We start from the raw sequence: 25,193 nt of genomic DNA on the forward strand, positions 1-25,193 counted from the left end.
TGCTGCTTATCCTATAAATATAAAAAAATAAACGGCTTTTGCTTTCTCCTCTACTCCTTATTCAAACTGACAAAAAATATATAGGAGAATATCGCTAGAAACACTTATACTTTGCAAACGAGGTAGAGTCTCATATCATTCTACACGGCTACTACTCACATCACTCCCGTGGTGAATCTATGCTCGTGCATTAAAATCTAATCATTGACTCATACCTCCCCCATCCTATATTATAGTTATCTGCAAAAGAGTTATTATACTATATTGCATTCCCAAGACACTTAGCTTAACGAGGTGATACGCTCCTATGACGAGACACACAACAGTTAAAAAGGGTGGGAGTCCCCTTTGACAAAGCGTTACGAAACAGGCACCTGTCGGGGCACACAGGCACACCAGTTTCAGAAGAAGGAGCGTATCAGCTCGTTAAGCTAAGCGTCTTGGGAATGCAATATAGTATAATAACTCTTTTGCAGATAACTATAACATAGGATGGGGGAGGTATGAGTCAATGATTAGATTTTAATGCACGAGCATAGATTCACAACGAGAGTGATGTGAGTAGTAGCCGTGTGGAATGATATGAGACTCTACCTTGTTTGCAAAGTATAAGTGTTTCTAGCGATATTCTCCTACATATTTTTTTATCCTATAAATAAGCAGCGGATTTTCCCCAAGTCCATTTTAATAATGAACATCAATATTTTTCCATTTTTTAAAATAAATACAGATTTCTAGAAAATTGGCCGGCCAATATTCAAAGTGATTTAGCCGGTTTTGGTTGGGCTAGCCGCTAATTTTTAGTGGCACTTAACTGGCTAACTGATGCTGAAATTCATCGTTAGCGTCTAACTCATAGCCGGCTATGTTGGGAGTATTCTGGGGACGGAGTCAGCACTTGAACACTTAAGTACTAATATTCAGCTCTTAAGCGGTCAGGTTTAGTGCATAAATGGGACTGCATAAAAGTCTGTCCTATTTTTATGCACTACCCCATGGCCTCTTAAGTGCTGAATATCAACTTAAGTGTCTATCGGGATTCTTTTATAAAGGCATGCTAGCAGTTTTATGACACGCTAATCATTAGCATGCGCTATATGCTAGTGAGCGATGCTCATAGAAATATATGGGTGACTCTAACATTTAGCGCGGGCGTATTTTAAGCACGTGCTAAAAATGCTAGTGCGCCTTTGTAAAAGGACCCCTATATGTTAGCTGGCTTAAAATACCAGATATTCAAAGCTGAAGCCCCGACAGGTGAGCAAAATGTTCACCACTGCCAGCTGAATATCAGGCCCTTGGTTAATAACCTATTCTTTAAATTCAAGTTAGGCGCAGTTTATAGACTATGCCTAAATCTAGGCATTGTTTATAGCAGTGTTTTCCAAGTCTAGTCCTGGAGTACCCCTAACTAGTCAGGTTTTCAGGTGTCAGTTCATGCCAATTTAGGTCACGAGGAGGGGCATAATCGAACGTTGCCGGCCAAATAGTTCGCCGGCAATCTATTTTAGCGGCAGCGCAACAGCTGGCCGGAACCGTATTATCGAAAAAGATGGCCGGCCATCTTTTTTTTGATAATATGGTTTAGCCCGGCCAAATGCCTTGGATTTCGCCGGGTTTGAGATCGCCGGTTTTGTTTTTCAGCGATAATGGAAAAAAATGCCGGCCATCTAAAACCCGGCAAAATCCAAGGCATTTGGTCGTGGGAGGAGCCAGCATTTGTAGTGCACTGGTCCCCCTCACATGCCAGGATACCAACCGAGCACCCTAGGGGGCACTTCTAAAAATTTTAAAATATATACAAATACCTCCCAGGTGCATAGCTCCCTTACCTTGGGTGCTGAGCCCCCCAAATCCCCCCAAACCCACTCCCCACAACTCTACACCATTACCATAGCCCTCATGGGTGAAGGGGGGCACCTACATGTGGGTACAGTGGGTTTTGGGGGGGGGGGTTGGAGGGCTCAACACTTAGCACCACAAGTGTTACAGGTAGGGGGGGATGGACCTGGGTGTGCCTGCTTGAAGTGCACTGCACCCATTAAAAACTGCTCCAGGGACTTGCATACTGCTGTCAGGGAGCTGGGTATGACATTTGAGGCTGGCATACAGGCTGGCAAAACAGGTTTTTATTTGTATTTTTTTAGTGTGGGAGGGGGTTGGTGACCACTGGGGGACTACGGGGAGGTGATCCCCTATTCCCTCCGGTGATCATCTGGTCAGTTGGGGCACCTTTTTGAGGCTTGGTCGTGAAAATAAAAGGATCAAGTAAACCCGGCGAAATACTGATTAACGCCACTTTTTTTTCCATTATCCACAAAAGCCGGCCATCTGGTAGCCACACCCATGCCCGCCTATGTCCCGGCTTCGCTACGCCGCCGACACGCCCCCTTGAACTTTCGCTGGCGAGATGACGGGAAAGTGGCGATGCTGTCAAAAAAGCAGCTTTCGATTATACCAATTTCGCCGCTTTTGAGAGATCGCCGCATAAAGTTAGGATTGACATTCTTGCGGTCCTACAGTATTTATGTTCTTACCCTAGCTGGTTGTGCTGAATATCGGTATATAACTGGCCAAGGGCTGACTGTACTCCAGAATGCACCCAAAATAGACAGTTTTGACATAGGTACTAACCAGACATTTTCAGCAGCAGTAACTGGTTAAGCACTGCTGAAAATGACCGGTTAGCCCCGAAGAGGAGATTTAACCGGCCAGGAGCTGTTTCTGGCTGGTTAAATCGATTTGAATATCGACCTATCTATAAAGGGTTATCTTTAATTTTTCAATGTTGTTCACCATTATAACTGTATTACCTTTGTATGTCCTAGCTATTAATTTGTCACAGTTTGTGTGGATTGGGTATCTGAACCCAAGTAGTGGGGGTTGGGGGAGGAGTTACCATCATAACTTATGTGTCAGGCTGGTGGCTTCAATGTTTCTATCTTCTGCCCTGGAGGGGAAGTGAATTTGCTTGAACAGAGAAGGCTGACTGGAATATGCAGGCCAAATTAGGCTTCTCACTACCCACGGCCTTGCTTTGAAGGACCACAGTGAGAAAGGAAGACTTCTATATTGCTCAATACCAGTTATGCATAAGTGTTAGATAAGTGGGCTTGAGTACAATGTTTAGAGTACTTTGTGAGAGTAATATAATAAAGCTGTGGACCTCTTCGTTTCCACTCAAAACAGATGCCTGTTTGTGTAGTGATTTGGAAAGCGGGAGGAAGGGCAGAGCTGGACTGATTAGCGATTGCCATAGCTACTAATTTCATTCCCCCCCTGATATTCAGCCAGCGGCAGGCAGTACTTTTGCTGTCCAGTGCCGGCATAAAATCTGAATATTCAATGTCGACCATTTCCAGCGACTGGCAGTGAATATCTGGGGGGGGGGGGGGTTAACAGCTAAAACATTAACCAGTTATGCCTATATTCAGCGCTAACTGGTTAACTTTTTAGCGGTTAAAGATACGTCAGCTATTTATGTGGTACATAAGTACATAAGTACATAAGTAGTGCCATACTGGGAAAGACCAAAGGTCCATCTAGCCCAGCATCCTGTCACCGACAGTGGCCAATCCAGGTCAAGGGCACCTGGCACGCTCCCCAAACGTAAAAACATTCCAGACAAGTTATACCTAAAAATGAGGAATTTTTCCAGTCCATTTAATAGCGGTCTATGGACTTGTCCTTTAGGAATCTATCTAACCCCTTTTTAAACTCCGTCAAGCTAACCGCCCGTACCACGTTCTCCGGCAATGAATTCCAGAGTCTAATTACACGTTGGGTGAAGAAAAATTTTCTCCGATTAGTTTTAAATTTACCACACTGTAGCTTCAACTCATGCCCTCTAGTCCTAGTATTTTTGGATAGCGTGAACAGCCGCTTCACATCCACCCGATCCATTCCACTCATTATTTTATACACTTCTATCATATCTCCCCTCAGCCGTCTCTTCTCCAAGCTGAAAAGCCCTAGCCTTCTCAGCCTCTCTTCATAGGAAAGTCGTCCCATCCCCACTATCATTTTCGTCGCCCTTCGCTGTACCTTTTCCAATTCTACTATATCTTTTTTGAGATACGGAGACCAGTACTGAACACAATACTCCAGGTGCGGTCGCACCATGGAGCGATACAACGGCATTATAACATCCGCACACCTGGACTCCATACCCTTCCTAATAACACCCAACATTCTATTCGCTTTCCTAGCCGCAGCAGCACACTGAGCAGAAGGTTTCAGCGTATCATCGACGACGACACCCAGATCCCTTTCTTGATCCGTAACTCCTAACGCGGAACCTTGCAAGACGTAGCTATAATTCGGGTTCCTCTTACCCACATGCATCACTTTGCACTTGTCAACATTGAACTTCATCTGCCACTTGCACGCCCATTCTCCCAGTCTCGCAAGGTCCTCCTGTAATCGTTCACATTCCTCCTGCGACTTGACGACCCTGAATAATTTTGTGTCATCGGCGAATTTAATTACCTCACTAGTTATTCCCATCTCTAGGTCATTTATAAATACATTAAAAAGCAACGGACCCAGCACAGACCCCTGCGGGACCCCACTAACTACCCTCCTCCACTGAGAATACTGGCCACGCAATCCTACTCTCTGCTTCCTATCTTTCAACCAGTTCTTAATCCATAATATTACCCTACCTCCGATTCCATGACTCTGCAATTTCTTCAGGAGTCTTTCGTGCGGCACTTTGTCAAACGCCTTCTGAAAATCCAGATATACAATATCAACCGGCTCCCCATTGTCCACATGTTTGCTTACCCCCTCAAAAAAATGCATTAGATTGGTGAGGCAAGACTTCCCTTCACTAAATCCGTGCTGACTTTGTCTCATCAGTCCATGTTTTTGTATATGCTCTGCAATTTTATTCTTAATAATAGCCTCCACCATCTTGCCCGGCACCGACGTCAGACTCACCGGTCTATAATTTCCCGGATCTCCTCTGGAACCTTTCTTAAAAATCGGAGTAACATTGGCTACCCTCCAGTCTTCCGGTATTACACTCGATTTTAGGGACAGATTGCATATTTCTAACAGTAGCTCCGCAAGTTCATTTTTTAGTTCTATTAATACTCTGGGATGAATACCATCAGGTCCCGGTGATTTACTACTCTTCAGCTTGCTGAACTGACCCATTACATCCTCCAAGGTTACAGAGAATTTGTTTAGTTTCTCCGACTCCCCCGCTTCAAATATTCTTTCCGGCACCGGTGTCCCCCCCAAATCCTCCTCGGTGAAGACCGAAGCAAAGAATTCATTTAATTTCTCCGCTACGGCTTTGTCCTCCTTGATCGCCCCTTTAACACCATTTTCGTCCAGCGGCCCAACCGACTCTTTGGCCGGTTTCCTGCTTTTAATGTATCTAAAAAAGTTTTTACTATGTATTTTTGCTTCCAACGCTAATTTCTTCTCAAAGTCCTTTTTTGCCCTCCTTATCTCCGCTTTGCATTTGGCTTGGCATTCCTTATGATCTATCCTGTTACTTTCAGTTGGTTCTCTTCTCCACTTTCTGAAGGATTGCTTTTTGGCTCTAATGATTTCCTTTATCTTACTGTTTAGCCACGCCGGCTGACGTTTAGTCTTTTTTCCCTTTTTTCTAATACGTGGAATATATTTGTCCTGAACCTCCAGGATGGTGTTTTTAAACAGCATCCACGCCTGATGCAAGTTTTTTACTCTGCGAGCTGCTCCTTTCAGTCTTTTTTTCACCATTTTTCTCATTTTGTCGTAATCACCTTTTCTATAGTTAAACGCTAGCGTACTTGATTTCCTAGTTTCACTTCCTTCAATGCCAATATCAAAACCGATCATATTATGATCACTGTTATCAAGCGGCCCTCGTATCGTTACCCCCTGCACTAGATCATGAGCACCACTAAGGACTAAGTCTAGTATTTTTCCTTCTCTTGTCGGCTCCTGAACTAGCTGTTCCATGAAGCTGTCCTTGATTTCATCAAGAAATCTTATGTCCCTTGCGTGTACAGATGTTACATTAACCCAGTCTATATGCGGGTAATTGAAATCCCCCATTATTATTGTGTTGCCCAGTTTGTTTGCGTCCCTGATTTCCTTTGACCACTAAACTTATCTGGTTAGGCACTGAATATTGGGTGCCTAACTGGATAAGTTGCATGATATAACCAGCTAGGTGCTAACCAGCAATATTGAACGGAGATAACTGGTTATTTCCCACTGAATATTAACGTATAGGTGCCATTATACTATGTAATCAGTTAATGGCTGTGTCTGGCCAGTTAAATAGCTTTGAATATTGGGGGGATTGTATTTATTAAACATTATCTGCTGGATTCTATATAGTGTACCGAGATCCACGCCCAAATCCAAGCGTATTCTATAACAATGCACGTAACTTAATTAGCTTAACAAGCTAATCAGCGTTGATAACAGCACTTAACAAGCAATAATGAGCACTAACTGGCAATAATTAGAATGTACATACACAACTCGCTAAGCGTATTCTGTAATGAACTGTGCCTAAATTCTAATGTGTGCAGTTCAAAAGGGGCATGGCTATAGGCAGGGAAATGGGCGTTTCATGGGTGTACTGAAATTTATGTGCACAGTTAAACAATATGGCCCTGAGTACGTAAATCTACACACAGGGACTTATGCCACGGTGTAAATTTAGGCACTTGGATATCAACTAAGCGCATTCTATATACCGCATCTAAATCTAGGCGCTGGTTATAGAATACGCTTAGGCGGAAATGTTTACCATGTGGATTTTTTGGCCCTGTCCATTTCATTCCAGGATTCATTTAATTCCAGGATTCAAATAATGCTAAATCACCTTGAGCATCAGTTGGAAAGTTGGACTAAAAGTCTAACTTACTGTTGAATACATTATATTAATAGAGCTAATTCTTTAAACACTTAGGGGGCAATTCAATAACCTGCTGCTTCAGCTTCTGTGCCACAATGGGGCCTGCTTGGTGCCAGTTCCATAATGGCACTTAAGTGTGCCTAAGCTGTTACAGAATAGTAGCACAAAGCCACATTGTTGTGCCAAAGTTGGGCACGCCTACTTACAACAGGTCAATGGCTGATGAACACTGGCATGGCTATCTGTGCCCGTTATGCAGCATGCGCAACCGATAGTGTAATATAAGTTGTGTGTGTCACGTGGCACCATGCCCATGGCCCACCATGTCTGTCCACTCACTGTTACGTGCTAAGTGACACTGGCATGTACTTTACAGAACAGCGTCAAGAGCTTACATGCGTAAATGCCAATTATTGGTGACTCTGACGCACGTAAGTGCACCAGAAGTTAGATGCCAAAAATACAGGTGCTAAGTGCCAATTCTTTAATGGCAATTGCGTGTGAAATTGCTGTTATAGAGTAGGGCATAAGTCAGCATACACGTACCTACCTTTAGGCGCAAGCACTTATGCCATGTCAAAGACAGGAGTAAATGCTAGCGCCTAAAGTTGGCAACTGCATGCTTAAGTGATAGTATTCTGTAACTTATGTGTCCAAAAATAGCGTTAGCGCTATTCTATAAACCGAGCGTAAAGTTAGGTGCAGTGTATAGAATAGCACATAGGACTGGGGAAACGTGTCTACATTTAGGTGTGGCCATTTATGCCACTGAAAACCTGCTGTAAATATCTATGCCTAAATGTAAGCACGGTCCCCCGAATTCTATAACAACGTGCATCGATTTGAGTAACATCCTTGACATGCTCACGCTCCTCCCATGGCCACGCCCCCTTTTCAGCTACGTGCATTAGAATTTAGAAGCACCTCTTTTTAGAATGTGCCTAAAAATAAGTGCATATAAATTTCAATTATTGACAATTAGTGCTGATAATTGGTTGTTATCGGCCCATTATCAGCCAGTCACCATCGCTGACTCTTTACTCAATTAAGGTGTGTGCGTAAATTGGGTGTGCCGCCCAATGTAATGCATGCAACTCACCATGTCTTATATAGAATCCAGGGGCAAGTTTCTAGAATAGCACCTAAGTGCAGGTCCACTCGTAACTACAAAATAGTGCCAATTAGCATCAACTAATGCCACTTAAGGGCTATTAGTAGTACTTAATGCTGATTGGCACCTAATTTAACCATTAAGGTAGGCGCACAATGGGCACTATTCTATAATTTGCACATCTAAATGTTTGTGCTAGTCAGGAATTTGGACGCACAACTTTATAGAATCGGGGGTTGGTGACTAATAGTAGGTGACAAGTTATAGAATAGGGCGGTTGATACATTTATGGTGGATTTATATGAAAGAAGAGCTCAAGACCCCATCAGCCTCCCTTTCTCTTCTTTCTTCTTTCTTATGCCTTTATTTTTTCATTGTTGTTTCTTGCTCCCTAACTTAAATAGGGGAAGAAGGTGCCAAATAATTTGGTCATTACTTGGACCACAAGAGACTGGAGAGGGGATCCTCTTGTCATCTGGGAAGAATTTGATTTAGATACAGATTTATCAAACATTTTCTCCCATCCCATTATCTGCCTTTGGGGAAAAATACTTTAGAAATCAAGTCATTGCACTGATGTATCATCTTGTCAGTCATCCTAATAGAACAGCCCAGTCTGAATCTTTGTGGATGGAGAGGTTTAAACCAGCTGCAGTGAACTTCTCTATCCATCACGGTAAAAAAAAAAATCATTGTCAATTTGCAAGAATTCATGTTAACCTGACACAATGTAACAGCTAATTTCTATAAACCATGAGCAGACTTGCACGAAGACTAGATTCAGTAAATAGAACTCCAAATTTGGCGCAAAAAATTGGCGCTGAATTGTACTCTATAAAGGACGTTCCAGGATGGGCGGCCTTAATAGAGTAGCATGTAGCGCCAGAATCTGAGCTCAACTTTGCATGTGACAAATTACACCAACTGAAACCAGGAGTAAATCCCGGCGCATAACGTAGGCACGGATCCCCAGTATTCTGTAATACTGCTTGCAACTTTAGTGAATGCTCCTGACCTACCCATGCCCCTCCCATGGCCATGCCACTTTTGAGTTCTGTGCTAAAAGATTTGTTCATAGCAAGATGCTCACTCAAATCCCAATTTTTGCCATTAGCACCACTAATTGGCTCATTAGGCAATAATGGACACTAACTGCACTGATTGGCTAATTAGGCAATTTATAGAAATTAAATGGCTCATCAGGCAATGTTCGGCACTAACTGGCTCATTAGGCAATTTATGGGCACTAATTGGCTCATTTGGCAATTATGGAAACTATTAGGCAATTTATAGTCACTGGTTGGCTCAATAGGTAATTGATTGACACCAATTGGTTCATTAGGCAATTTGTAGACACCAATTGGCTTATTAGGAAATTATGGACACTAACTGGCTCATTAGGCAATTTGTGAGCACTATTTGGCCCATTAGGCAATAATGGACACTAATTGGCTTAATAGGCAATTTATAGACACTAATTGGCTAATTGGGTAATTTATAGAACCTAAATGGCTCATCAGGCAATGTTGGGCGCTAATTGGCTCAATAGGAAATTTATGAGCACTAATTGGCTCAGTAGGCAATTTATAGACACCAATTGGCTCATTAGGCAAGTATAGGAACTAATTGGCTCATTAGGCAATTATGGAAACTAACTGGATCATTAGGCAGTTTATGGGTACTAATTGACCCATCAAGCAATGTTGGGCACTAATTGGCTCATTAGGCAATTTATAAACAATAATTGGCTGATTGGGCAATTATGGAAACTAAGTGGATCATTAGGCAATAATGGACACTAATTGGCTTAATAGGCAATGTATGGGTAGCGATTGGCTAATTAGGAAATTTATAGAAATTAAATGGCTCATCAAGCAATGTTGGCCACTAATTGGCTCAGTAGGCAATTTATGGTCTCTAACTGGCTTATTAGGCAGTTTATGAGCACTAATAGGCTCATCAGGCACTTTAGTTGTATGCGCATCCTGGGATTGAATGCAATTTTGCACATGGAAATTTGTGACAGATTTATAGAATCTGGGGTGAACGTCGAGCACAGGAACATGGTACATTTTGAAAGAAGCACTAACTATAACCTACAACATTGAAACATCAACAAAAGGGGTGACCAAGCCCTTAATTCCAATCCTCACCTTCAACACCAAAAACAAGGAGCCAGTGGGGCCAAATCCCTTTCCCCTGTGAAACCTTTTGCTGCCTTCATGATCCCAGGGCATGATTAAAGCATAAATAAACTAGGCACAGGCCTAGGCCCCAAAATATTAGGAGGCCCCTGTCAGATGTTCTCAGGACTCAGGAGGCTAAAGTGCTGACTGGATTTTTTCAGGTCTATATAGATGTTTGCATCAATGCATAGAAACCAGAAGAATGGTTAAAGTTGCTAAAAAACTTTTAATGCTTAGACATAAGAACATAAGTGTTACTATACTGGGACAGACTGAAGGTCCATCAAGCTCAGTATCCTGTTTCCATCAGTGGCCAATCCAGGTCACAGTTACCTGGCAAGATCCCAGAACAGTAAAACAGATTTTATGATGCTTATCCTAGAAATACTACTACTTACTACTACTACTACTACTTAACATTTCTAGAGCGCTACTAGGGTTACGCAGCGCTGTACAATTTAACAAAGAGAGACAGTCCCTGCTCAAAGAGCTTACAATCTAAAGGACAAGTGAACAGTCGGTCCGATCGGGGCAGTCAAATTGGGGCAGTCTGGATTTTAATAATGGCTTAGGACTTTTCTTTTAGGAAATGGTCCAAACCTTTTTAAAACCCTGCTGAGCTAACTGCTTTTACCACATTCTCTGGCAATGAATTCCAGAACATGCTGACTGAAGAAATATTTTCACCGGTTTGTTTTAAATGTATTACTTAGTAGCTTCAATGCATGCCCCTTAGTCCTAATATTTCTGGAAACACCTTTACCTGCACTGGGGTAAATTGGTACTAACTAGCTCTTCGTCAGTATTCTAGTTGTGCGCTCAAATTCCAGGGCGTGCAACTCCAAGGAGGGCATGGACCTGGGAGGGCATGGGTGGGTCAGGGCGTGCTGGACAGTTGAGCTAGTGTAAATGCTTGTGCCTGGAATTAGGCATGCAATGTGGATTTACATTAGTATTTTATAACAGCAGCTGCACACACAACTACTGTTATAGAATTAGTGCAAAATGCATATCATTTTGGCGCCTCACTTAAGCGATCTATAGAGAATTACCCCCTTACGTCCAACACATTCAAACACTGTTTTCAACAATTTTAAGAATGTGAGTTTCAATGTGCAAGCGAATATCTAGCAGCTGAAAATCGCATGCTCGAACACTGAAACTGTTGATTGGAAAAGCTGATCAGATTAAAGGTTCCAATGCTCACTGTACCTTCACACACTGTGCCACGGACTCTTGCATAGCCTTTTGAACAGACTGTATCTGGAAAAGAAGACACATTGTTTTAAAACATGCATACTTCAACCAGTCCTATTCAATAGTGAATCGATACAGACAAGGTAACTATCAATGAAGGACGATACTTTATATGGCTAAAATCACCTACTTAGATGATAGATTGATTGATTCAGTTGCCAACTGAGTAAATTATGTTCCATATCTGATGATTTTTCCCCGTTTGTCATTTCTAGATTAATTTTAAATGAAGTTGCCTAGATTTCAGTGCTAAGAACTTGCACAAATGCTAACATTTTATTTATTTTATTTTTTAGGATTTATTTACTGCCTTTTGAAGGAATTCACTCAAGGCGGTGTGCAGTAAGAATAAATCAAACATAAGCAATAGACAATTACAGCAGTAAAAATATTCAAATAACAATACAAGGTATGGCATAGTACACTACTTACAATGTCAACACAATATGTAATAGAACATTTTAATTGACAATGTAGGGTATAAGCAAATATGGAACATAAAGATAGGTAAGAGAGTAAGAGGAGTTAGAAAGTAAGGTGACTAATTTAAAGAAAGGTACACATGAGGTCAGATAGATGGTTAAATATTATCTCAGATAGGTTAGGAGTGGATAAACATGTCCTGCTGCAGTATGTGCAGCCCGTGTCACTCCTTGTGTGTGTGAGTGAGACTAACAATTTAGTTACTTCTTCCATTAAAGGCCTGGTTGAAGAGCCAAGCTTTAACCTGCTTCCTGAAGTAAAGATAGTCTTGTGTTAAGCGGAGCCTTTCAGGGACTGCATTCCAGAGCATGGGGGCTACTCCAGAGAAGACTCGCTTGTGGCATCACATCATGTAATGTCTTTTGGAGAGGGTGTGGTTAGTGAAAGTCCTTGAGAGGACCTTAGTGTCCTTGGAGGTGTGGCACTCTAATTGGCAAATACGTGCATAAGTGTTAGGCACTATTCTGTAAACATGGCACACATGTCACTTAGGGGGTCTTTTACTAAGCCGCGGTAGCATTTTTAGCTCGTGGCAGACATCTGGAGCAGAGACATGCAGATGGTAATTGGAGGGACTCCAATAAGTCATTGTTTGAAGTGAACTAGAGGCATTACAAAGAATAATGTGTTATGGAGAATGCGATATACATTTTTATTGAGACTGTATATATCACCTCAAGCTAAATTTTGTAGTATGGACTTTTGTCCAAAATGTCAGTAGCCAAGGGCAACATTAGGACATATATTTTGGCAGTGTAGAGTAGTTCAATACTTTTGGAACTGTTTGTGCCAGCATTTTTCAGCACTATGAGGTATTAGGTTGCAGATAATTCCAGAAATATTGTTTGGCTATTTTAACTGTGCCCCAGCACTATCTAATGAGGGCAAATGTTTTTTGGAGTATACCACATTATTGGCCCGGAAATGTTTTTTTTTTTTTTATTTGGCTGTAACCAACAGCTCCTTTGGTGATGCAGTGGAGATTTCAAGTGATAATACTACTTACAGTGCAAAGACTGGGAAAATAAACTTTGGGTTCGGTTAAAGAACTGCACTTTCAGTGTGTCTGGGAACCCTTTTGGACCTCACTGGCACCAGCAGCACATAGTCATATCCTCAATAAGTAGTATGTGTTGTGGGATAGATTCCGTAAATTGCACCCTAAGGGGGTCTTTTACTAAGGCGCGCGCACGTTTTTGGCGAGCGCTAAAATTGTAGGCGCGCAAAATGTTAGAGATAACAATGCATTCCTATCGGCGTCTATAACGTTTAGCACGCCCACAATTTAAGTGTGCACTAAAAACATGAGCGCGCCTTAGTAAAAGATGCCCAAAGTTAGGTACTGGGATGATATGCACCATGTGTGAATTCTATAAAGCCAGTTCCGCATAGAACTGTCTTCATAGAATACTAGCTTAAGTCACTTTTGCACCTAACTTTAGGCACAAGTATTTATGTGGAGAGGCATTTTTGAACGGGGACACCCATCTCTAAGGGCACCCATCTCTAAGCGCGCCCATCTCTGAGGACGCCCCCACGAAGGGGCGGGGCATCCCGTATTATCGAAACAAGATGGGTGTCCATCTTTCATTTCGATAATACGGTCAGGGACACCCAAATCTCAACATTTAGGTCTACCTAAGAGATGGTCGACCTAAATGTTGAGATGGTCGACCTTAGAGATTGTCAACCTTAGAGATGGATGACCTCGGTTTTCGCCAATAATGGAAACAGAGGACGCCCATCTCAAAAACAAACAAATGCAAGCCCTTTGGTCGTGGGAGAAGCCAGCATTCATAGTGCACTGGTCCCCCTCACATGCCAGGACACCAACCGGGCACCCTAGGGGGCACTGCAGTGGACTTCAAAAATTGCTCCCAGGTGCATAGCTCCCTTACCTTTGGTGCTGAGCCCCCCAACCCTCTCCACAAAACCCACTCCCCACAACTGTACACCACTACCACAGCCCTAAGGGGTGATGGGGGGCACCTACATGTGGGTACAGCGGGTTTCGCGTGGGTTTTGGAGGGCTCTCATTTACCACCACAAGTGTAACGGGTAGGGGGGGGGATGGGCCTGGGTCCGCCTGCCTGAAGTGCACTGAATCCACTAAAAACTGCTCCAGGGACCTGCATACTGCTGTGATGGAGCTGGGTATGACATTTGAGGTTGGCACAGAGGTTGAAAAAATGTTTTTAAATTTTTTTAGGGTGGGAGGGGGCTGGTGACCACTGGGGGAGTCAGGGGAGGTCATCCCCCATTCCCTCCGGTGGTCATCTGGTCAGTTCAGGCACCTTTTCAAGGCTTGGTCATTAAAAAAATTGGACCAAGTTAAGTCGGCCAAATGCTCGTCAGGGACGCCCTTCTTTCTTCCATTATTGCCCGAGGACGCCCATCTCTTAACCACGTCCCCGTCCCGCCTTCGGTACACTGCCATGAACTTTGGTCATCCCCGCAATGGAAAGTAGTTAAGGACGCCCAAAAATCGGCTTTCGATTATGCCGATTTGGGCGACCCTGAGAGAAGGAAGCCCATCTCCTGATTTGTGTCAGAGATGGGTGTCCTTCTCTTTCGATTATGCCACTGATAGTCATAAATGCTCATGCCTAACTACTGTCAGTTAGGTGTGGAAATGGAAGTATTCTATAACTCAACACCTAAATCCTGGGAACAGTCATGATTTGTCAATGACCCCCTCCCTTGACCACACCCTATTTGGAGTTTCACGTGAGATGAATTACATACACAGGTTTTAGAATAGGGGAAAAGAGCAGATATGTGTGCAACCAGTAATTAGTGCTAATTAGCACTTGTTAAGGTCAATTATTGATTGTTTTCAGCAATTTAGCCAATTAGGGATTAATTCTATATATGGCAGCTGTTGACCGGTATTTGCCGGTAGCGGATGTCTTACAGATCACTAGTGTCTTAACCAACGGTCCTTTTCCAGACTTCTTTTTAGCAACTTAGTCTTTGAAAACAGACTGATTTGTGACTGTTATGTTTACAAGTGAAGACAGATTTATCTGTGACAGTTATTTGTACATACTTTTAAGAGATTTCTGAGGCAGGCACGTTTGTGTCGAAACACGGTGCCATGTCGAGCCATCATTAAGAGTCATCAATAAAAGTTACAATTTCATATAGGGTGTTCCTTGGTCTGTGTTTGAAGTGCCTTGATCCATCTCCCACTCCTGCTGCGTGCTTCCTAGTGGGATTCTGGTTTCCTTTCCACTTCTGTGGTTTGTCTAACTTTCGGCTCGGCCATTTGCACCAACTAAAACGTGGTGCACATATACGCGCCTACATTAGGTACATATTCCTGTTATTCTATAACAACACGTTAATTTTAGGAATGCCCCCATTACACCCATGAACCTCCCATTTCCGCATCCCCTTTTTCAGAGCACATGTAAATGCTAATTGCCTAAATTTACACACATAAATGTCAATTAAATCTAATTAGTGCCAATATATACTTGTTAAAAAGCCAATGATTGGCATTAATTAGCTCATTAGTCAATTAAATTGTGCACCCAAATTTGCACACTCAATTTTTTGTGACTTTTATAGAATTAGGGAGAAATTTACACATGTACGTGCATAAAGTAGGGCTAGCGTTAACATCAGCCATAGAGAGTAAATGCTAGAACCGCCAAGTATGTGCATTTTTCACACTTCTGCTAGTGTTTATTATAGTTAAGTGGACGTGTACTTGACTTTATAAGCTACGAGTAAAACAGATGGGTGAAAGTGTGTGTTAAATAGACAGGACTTAATAAAATTATCCTCTTTCTGACTCAGGGTCAAAAAGAGAATTCCTTATACTCATTTATGCTTTTTGTTAATTGGAAAAGGTGAAATTGCCACTGAAAAGTTTGAGACTATGTAAGAAGATACCAAGGGGAATGGAAGAGTAAGGAATCTTGCAGGAGACTCATAAATCAATGCTATTGCATTTTGCTCACCTGCTTGACAAGGGATGCATGGGCTACCCCAAGCCGCTCCTAACGTCGAACAGCAGTGAGACCGCAGGGTTGCCCCATTTATGTTGATTTCACAGCGGCCATTTACAATGTTCTGCCAACATGTGCCTTTGATGGTATCTGTTGGAAAAATACATCACAATGCAGCCTCATTCTATATTGAAAATAGGGTACTGTGTGCACAATGATTATCAAACATATAAATGGCAAGTGACCGACTCACCTGCAAATGCGCAGTAGAGACTTCCCTCTCTGTCCCGCCCTCGAGTCAAGAAGTGATGATGTCAGAGGGCGGAACAGAGAGGGAAACGGAGTCGGAGTCACTGTCGGACGCTGCCGCCTGGAAATGAACATCGCGCGCACCAACCTCCACCCTCCCCCGCCGCCGCTCCCGCCCTCCTCCGTATCGGGCCCTTTGCACTGACCTGACAGCACCTCTCACCTCCGTGTGGAAGCACTGCAGGCAGCAGCAGAGCGATCAGCTGCTGCCTGCAGCGCTTTCACACGGAGGTGAGAGGCGCTGTCAGGTCAGTGCAGGGGGCCCGGCACGGAGGGGGGGCGAGCGGCGGCGAGGAGGGTAGCTGGAAATCTCGCCCGTTTTAATGGGTTTAACGGCTAGTATTCAATATATATGCTTTAAATAGATATAAACTGACATGGATTATCCAATAACTTCAAACCATATCCATTTATAGTACATGATTAGAAATTGAAGTAATAGTAACTGGAAACATAATGAAAGCTCATTTGCAGTGTTCATCTCTCCACTTTTCCTTGCATTCTATCTGAAGTTACTACAGATTGTGTTTTAATTGACCAAGACTCTTCTATAAAGCCTACTTGGAAGCTTAATTTCCCCAAATAATAAACCAAGAAGTGATATATCTTTTCTCTCTATTCCCATTTCAGGTTCAGCAATTACATCTAACTGTAGGTTTGGGTTTAATTGGTTGAAAAAGCCTATGTCTGAAAAAGTCAATGCTGGCTGAAAGAAGGATATGCATTTTATTTATTTGTTACATTTGTATCCCACATTTTCCCACCTTTTTGCAGGCTCAATGTGGCATACATAATACCATTAGGCGATCGCCAATTCTGGTATGAACAAAATACAGAGTGAAGTTGTAGTAGGGTAAAAGTTCAAGTGTGACAAAAACATTTGGGGATCGTATTTTAACTAGTCTGATGTTCTATTTTTGATTAGGAATTGTAATTTTTGATTTTTTTTTTTTTGCTTTTTGCAATGGTTATATCTGCTACACTATGCTTTGAACTTGAAAGGAATATCATGCAATTAAATAATGATTGTTTTTATTAATATTATCATCCTCTGGAAACTATTTTAATGGTGCAGGGTTGGCAAAAGGATATCTTCAGTGAGTACTGTCTTATAAGACTAGTAGGAAGTCTGAGCATCCTGAGTGACTGGAAAAAACACAGCTGTGGTGTGATTTGGTTAGCAAGCATCTGCTAAATCAGTGTTTCCCAACCCTGTCTGGGGAGTGCACCTAAGTGATCTAGTTTTCAGGATATCCTTGGTGAATATGCATGAGATAAATTTGCATAAATTGCAAACCCAATGTATGCAAATCTGTCTCATGCATATGCATTGCAACAATCCTGATAACCTGACTTGCTAGGTGTGCCTCCAGAAAAGGCTGGAAAACACTTCTTTTCTTTCTTTGAATGATTGTTGGCTGTCCTATGATTACCAGCGTTTCTTTCCATACATATTTTAATTGATTTTATTTGACTGTGCACCACCTGTGATATACGTAGGAAAGGCGGTATAGTAAATTAAAATAAACCATAAACCACCAATTCAATGGCTCAGTCTATGAACCTAAAACCGCACAGTAGGCTGCAAGGATTGCTTTCACCAATAAAGATGTGAAGAGCAATTCTACAACTGTGCCAAATGCATGTGTAAATGTATAAAATACCAGTATTTTCGTGGGTAAATATACACTTACCCATGTAAGTGAAGCAGGATGCCTAAATGCGTAGTAGCATAGCACATGAATGCAAGGGGCATAAGTATAGGAGGAGCATGGATGGGCAGTGGGCAGGGCTCCTACTTACATATGTAACTTTTATGTGACTGCAGTTACCTCAGGTCTATGGCTAATATAATTGCGGGCCTGTAAATATTAGACATGTTGATGCCATTTATGCTGGTATTCCATAACGGAATCTGGGTACCCAGATGCCGTTATAGATTAGGCAGCAATGGGGCACCTACTTTATAGAATTTCCCCATAACGTGGAACTGCAAGAAGGAACAGGGTCCGAGGTGTCAGACCAGCATCTTGAGAGTTTTAATATTGATATTGATATAATGCTTGTATTCGCCAGCTCCCAAAAAAGGTTCAAAGCGGATCACAAAATTGACTAATTAAGGGGTCCTTTTATCAAGCCATGCTAAAAAGTGGCTGTTGTCACTGCATAGGAGCCAACTTTTCAAAATTATTGGGGGTGCTAAGCCCAGTGGAAATAACCCTTCCCTGGACACATACAAGGAATTTTCTCAATATTGGAGGTGCTGAAGCACCCACAGAGTCGGCTCCTACAGTGTGTGGGTTTTCTACATGCTCCAGCCACTTTTAGCACAGCAGTATAAAACGGCTGCCTTACCATATATTTTGATAATGGCCTTGCGCTAATTTCCCCATTACCATGTGGCCATTACCACGGGACCTATTTAGGAGGTGGTAAGGACTCCAGTGTTACTCCCACACTAATCAGGTAACGTGCAGTAATGTGTCCGAGCTACCTGATTAGCGTAGGCACATCTACTTTCCACCCATGGGCACGCCACCCACACTGAAAAATAAAAAGTATTTTCCAGGACAGAATTAGCACACCCTAAACAGAAAACTACCAAGGGATGCCTCAGCACATCCCATGCAGTGCTCTTCTAGCACACGGTAGGGCTATGGTAGGCCTACTGTGCCTTAGTAAAATGGCCTCTAAGTGACAAAATTAAAGCAGAAACTTCTTAAATAAGGGCCTCTTTTATCAAGCCGCGCTAGCGGTTCCCACACAGCAATGCTCTGTCAGCATTACTACACCGGGGACCACTAGCACAGTTTGATAAAAGAGGCCCTAGATTTTTCCAGAACAGATGATAAGAAGATTACAACTGTAGATCATTTGGAAATGACTGCCAAATCTGAACCACCTTATAAGAGAAAAAGATCTCCAATACCCTTTTGTATTGAACCCCTAAGGGAGAGGGGAAGTAAACTAAAAGTAGAACATTTATGATTAAGAGGGAATGAAAGCAAACTGGGTACATAATCTGAACTGCAGCCGTGAAATATTTTAAAAACTAAACAAGCTAGCTTATAAGCTATGCAAGATTGTATAGGCAGCCAGTGAAGTGTTATCATTGAGGGAGTCGCTCTATCAAATTTCTTTAATCAAAAGATCAACTTGGCTGCAGTATTCTGGAGAACTTGAGTGATTTAGCTGTGAGAGAACTATATACGCTTTTACAATAGTCTAGAGATGATAAAACTAGAGCCTGAACTAATACAATAAAGTGTTTTTCCAGAAACGAAGAAGAAATTTCCCTGATTTAACAAATGAAACTTCCTGGGGGGGGGGGGGGGGGGGGCGCATCCAATGCCTAAGTGATGTGTAAGAGAACTGGGAAGACTGACTCATAAATGCTACTAAAGATTCTCACAATGGGATAGTACTGTGTCGTCTACAGATTTTTTTTCCACCTAGCTGTCAAATGTGAAATAATATAAATTAGTAAGAAAAGCTGTCTGTTCATCATTTAAACAATTTTGGACCCAAACTGTTTTCAAGACTTTGTTGCATGAATGTTAATGTTTCTTTCAGTTCAAGCATTTAACAAGGGTGTTTGCTCTGTGTACTATAAACAATATCGCTGTATAAAAGAATCATTTGTTCGTTGTGTAAAAGAATTGGAAGGATAAAAGGGAATAGAGAACAGAAACAAACAGTGCTGGCAGGCGTTCTTTCATTGTATTGTGGGAATACGGTCAAGTCATCATTTTGGAATGGCCATGGGAGGGGTCACTAGCATTGTAATTTCACATGGGAAGGGAAGACAGGCAGAATAGAATGATACAATTATGTTGAGACTGTTAGTCTTAAGATTATAATATGTTACTTGTCTTTGTCATTCTTCTGCTGGGGTGGTCTATTTAATAATAATGGCAATTTATTACTAATTGTTGCATACTATCGATATGTAAACAATATAAAGCCTGAACATTAAGGGGTCAATATTCAGAGCGATTTAACCGGGTAGGAGAGGTTCCTGCCTGGCTGAATTGCACTGAGTGGGTCGGAATCAGATATTCAGTGGCACTGAACCAGACATGTCGCTGAATATCTGTTCTGACCGCCAAGGCACTCTCTGATTTGTGTCAGGGCAGTCAGGTGGAACCAGGAATTATGTGGGCAAGGATGATATTCAATGTCAGAGCCAGCACAGTTAACTCAGGCATGTTGGACCACAGAACTAGTCGTCCTAAATATGCCTAATTAGCTATGCCGGTACAACTCTGAATATTGGCTATACTTCGATATATTCCAGTGCCAGTGCTTATCTAGGGCTTGGCACTATCTGGGTCTAATTTAGCTGGCAATGGTCAGCATTTAAAGAAACAGTGGCCACTGACAGCTGAACACTGACCCCTAATATTTCAACTGTGTAGAAGATGTGGTGAACCTGCCTGTATTTGTTAATTTTTTTCTGAAATCATTCGTGTTTTTAGGGCAGACCTAATATATAATCTAATGACTAGTGTACAGCATAGACATTATCAACCAATGATTATAATAGTCCTAAGATTTCTGCTCTTTTCTCTCTATTTTCATCCTTTTGGTGCTCTGATCTCCTCCCACATCTTCCAGCAACATCTTTATGCCAATGACTCTCATATTTACCTCTTTTGCCCACAATCCAGTCCCATATCTTAACCACTTGCACTGTTGCTTGGATGTCTCATTGCCAGGGTAATACCAAGGGCTAGATAAGTGGTGAAAAAATTGTTCCCAGCCCAGTGTCTTCTCTCATTGGCAGTGATGAAGTACCTCAGGTAAAGGGACACCAGTGGATGAGTTGTATAGGACACACCTATAGCTTGGTATGGTCCTGTCCATCACCACCACCTTAAACTTATCATGGCTGAGATGTTGTTGTTGTTTTTAATCTTAGCTCCTAGACTCATTTTTCACATTCCCATTCTTTTTGTTTTTGTGAACAACACTGACAGCATCCTTTGAGGTCATCTGCAGCTCCAGCATCTTCTTCTATGCATTCATTTAAAACCCTGCTACACAACATAACATTTCCGTCTGTAACACATTGGTAAAATGTGTCTTTTTTGCAAACACCGCCAAACCTCTTATCATCTCTCTCATTGTCTCCCTTTTATACTACTGCCAACTGCTCCTCCCAGATCTTTCCACTATGGACTATTCAAACTTCACCTGCCTGACTTATCTTCCCAGAGTCGGGTTTCAAATTTTGGCTTCCATTGTCTCCCCAGAAATTATCAATGGATTAAGGAAATCCTCCCAGACTCAGATTTGACCTGCAGAACCCCCTGACCTTATAGCTCCTGGTTCCTCTCCTCTTTCAAACTCTTGCAACTTACTCTCGGGGTCTGTGAGCTGGTACATGTGTTCACAGGCTTTGCGGTGGTCCTGCCCCCTCCTTCTCCTGCACAAGCTTCCTGTTATTATGGAAACCTGAGAGCGCACTCATCGGCTCACAGGCCCTGCTTGAGAAGTTTGGAAGGGGAAAGCAGTGCTGAGGCAAGTCGGGATGATTACATGAAGACAGCTGCAGGGCTGCATCAGTGCTTATTGAAATTAAGAACTAAGCAGTCGTCTATATTATTTATGCCTAAAGCTTCCTCCAGTGTCATTGTAACCATATTACTCCTCTTCTTAGGTCACTACTAGGCAGTGCCGTAGCGAAGGCAGCTGACACCCGGGGCGGGTCGCCGCTGCGCACCCCCCCCCCCCCCGGGTGCAGCATGGTGCACCCTCCCCCCTCCGAAGTGCACCCCCCCCCGGAGCGCGTACTTACATAGGAAAGAGGCGAGGGACCGCGAACCACCCCGAGTGGATGTCGCTGGGAGCTGCGTCGGCTCCGCTGGTTCCCTGCTCTCTCTGCCCCGGAACAGGAAGTAACCTGATCTGGGGCAGAGGGAGCAGGGAATCAGCAGAGCTGAAAACCCCCCCAGCGGCGTGCACCCAGGGCAGACCGCCCCACCGCCCCCCTTCCTACGCCACTGCTACTAGGCCCTTTTACTAAGCCACGGTAAAAAGTGGACTGTGGCAGTGTGGGTGTATGTTTGTGACACGCACTGGGCCATTTTTTACCATGGCTGGGAAAAAGGCTTTTTTCAATGGGGGCAGTAAATGGCCGTGTGCTAGAATTAAAGGCAGCTTGTGGCTATTTACTACCCGAGCCCTTACCGCCACCCATTGACCTAGCGGTAAGGGCTCATGCGCTACTTGTGTGGTAATCATGCAGCACACGCCAATGTGGCTGCACTGCTGATTACCACCGAGGAATGCCCCCTACGGTGGAAAACAGAAAAATATTTTCTACTGCGGGAAACAGCACGCGCCAAATTCGACATTACTGCTGGGCTCTGCTCCTGCTCCCAACGACCACCAGGGATTAAGGTAGGCCCAGGGGGCCTACCTGAACTATGAAGGGGTTGGAGGTTAGGTGGGGTTGGGTGTCATTTGGAGGGGAGGAGGAGTGGCTTGTGGCTGGGAGAGAGAGAGGGAGGGGATGCGACACGTCAGGGGCTTCAATTTAAAGAAAAAAAAAACCCTATCCAGGTTCCAGCCTGATATTCAGCACAGGCACACATAACTCTTACATGGGCCTGGGCTGAATATTGTCTGGGTCCACATAAGCTCCACTGCCGAACCCTCCCATGTGTAGCTCCCAATATTCAGTGTCCTTAAAACCTGACCTGGCAAGGGCCGAGGTTGGACACCCCTGATCTACTGGCACTACAGAAGTAATAGCTGTAATAGTATAATCTGCAACCAATTACCTATGCAAATGGTTCCTGTTGTATCCAAAGTGCTTCCAATGGGACATTCACATACGAAACCGCTGGGAATGTTCTTGCATGCACCATTAACACAAGGGTTGGATTCACACTCATCAATATCTAAGGTAAAAGAAATGAAGCCATATGAGAACAATCAATTCTGTACTTGAAGTTATGTCAATTTAAAATAAATTTCCCCTATTAAATAAGAATCAATATGTCCCAAATGAGTATATCATTTTAAAGGTTTTTCTGGTAAAAGATAGCTTCTGACCTTTAACCTCTTTGTGCACAGTCTCGGTACACATGCTTTCCACACAGTGCATTGTTAGAACAAGCTATCACATTTGGGGGGGGGGGGGGGAACTGGTAAGTTGTCTCTATTGTAATTTAATACAGTTTTATTAAAAATGTTTCATTTTAATTTTGGAGATATGTGGTAATTAACAACTATGCCAAAACAAACAAGAAAGATGACTCAAAAAATGGATGCTCCAGATAAAAATCACTATTTATGGATTGATGAACAAGACTTGACACAACTGTGTTTTGGCCTACAAGGCCTACATCAGGAATTCATCTTCCAAAAAATGATTCTGAAATGGAGCTGCAGCATTTCATGCGCCAAAATAGAGTAGAGCTTATATTAACTTTTTAACCTTGAGAGTAAACCCGAATTGTTTTTCAGCCTTTCAACAAGTAGGTGATGATGCTTCAATACACCACTTGGGCAGGTTGTTTCTATTTGATATTAATTGGAGTTTTATATGAGTATTTTGGTTTAACTAAAAAAAATGTTGTATGTTAATATTTATGGTCTTAAGGTGTAATGGGTTCTGATTTTAATGTTTTGTATTCATATAATAGAGAGTTCAACTAACTTTTGTAAATATTTATAGTTTTATGTATGTGGAATATTGGTTTATACGATTTATACTAACACAGTTTGTGTCTATTAACAGTTTAATTTTGCCCCTGAGGCAGCCCTCGTGTGGGTGAAACACAGCCGTGTCAGGCATTTTAATGTTGTCTTAATAAAGTTTTTAAAGGACTTTTTCTGTGTATTTTGCTTCCTGTTTATGCCACTAACCATGAGCAGTCTCATGTTTCCTCCAGTAACCAGTACAACTTAACATTTACCTTCTCATTCGATAATCTTGCGCACACATTTTTCTACTTAGCATGCAAATGTGCGCAGATTATAGATTAGTGCCAGTTACACACACACAATTTAACTGATAAATTAGACACTAATTCACACTATCTACCAATACTTGGCTATAAGTTGATTTAATTGGTGCTAATTGGCACTAATTTGTAGTTACAAGTATTCAAGCACTTAGTCGTAATTCAATAACCTTAGTGCATAAGACATTTAGGGGAGAATTCTATAAATGGCACTCAAAATTTGGCACTGGAAAACGTCGGCCCTAAGCGCAATTCTGTACAAGGCGTACGCTCTTTATAGAATCGCAATTAGCATTGATTCCTGTGCCTAACTTTTGCTGCCACACTTACACCTGCTGAATCCTGGCGTAAATTCTGGCAAGGCCATGGACATACAAAGCCAAGCCCGGGGCAAACAATATTAAGGGTGTCTCCCCCTCCCCCCCGGCACCAACAGTCAAAAGTAAAGTCATTGGCTGGCAGGCAGCAACAATTGAGAGAGATTGTTCTGCCAGCCACGGGTCCTTCTTCCTGCTGCGTCCCGCCTACTGTGAAGCAAATTTCTTTTTACACATAGGCGGAACGTGGCAGGAAGAAAGACCCGTGGCCAGCAGATCAGTCTCTCCCGATCGCTGCTGCCTGCCAGCCAAAGATTTCTAGGCAAGAAGAGGACTGGTGTTGGGGAGAGGGTTCGGAAGAAAGCTGACTGAAGGCTCTGACTGAGTGAGGCTGTCAGGCTGACTGCAGTATCACTGAAACAAAGTGGCTTCTCTATGGCTGGCGCCAGGCCCTCCTTGGAGGCCAGGCCCAGGGAATCATGCCCCCCCCCCCCTCAGCGGCCCTGAATGCTGGCACCCAAGTTAAGCATGCTGAGGCAGTATTCTGTAACAATGCATGTAACTTTTCAGAATGCCCATGACACATCCATGTACCTCCCATGACCATGTCCCATTTACGTATTATTAGAGTTAGGCACATGTCTCATAGAATAGTGTGCAGCCAGATGCATGTGCAAACTTTAATGGGTACCAATTAATGCCGTTAATATTATTGACATTAGTTGGTTCG

At 42.7% G+C, this 25,193-nt stretch overlaps 1 protein-coding gene across 1 annotated transcript in view; it reads right to left on the minus strand.

Moving 5' to 3' along the window:
* FBN1 (fibrillin 1) overlaps window positions 1-25,193 on the minus strand; it is a 415,078-nt gene that overhangs the window by 167,814 nt on the left and 222,071 nt on the right. Inside the window, exons 21-23 of the mRNA XM_030189555.1 lie at window positions 22,959-23,078; window positions 15,874-16,011; window positions 11,378-11,428 (exon numbers count right to left, since the gene is read on the minus strand). Of these exons, the coding sequence (XP_030045415.1) occupies window positions 11,378-11,428; window positions 15,874-16,011; window positions 22,959-23,078 (309 nt within the window). The remainder of the gene's footprint in view (window positions 1-11,377; window positions 11,429-15,873; window positions 16,012-22,958; window positions 23,079-25,193) is intronic.

The sequence above is a fragment of the Microcaecilia unicolor genome, chromosome 1 (genome assembly GCF_901765095.1).
Source record: "Microcaecilia unicolor chromosome 1, aMicUni1.1, whole genome shotgun sequence".
NCBI classification, from domain to species: Eukaryota; Metazoa; Chordata; class Amphibia; order Gymnophiona; family Siphonopidae; genus Microcaecilia; species Microcaecilia unicolor.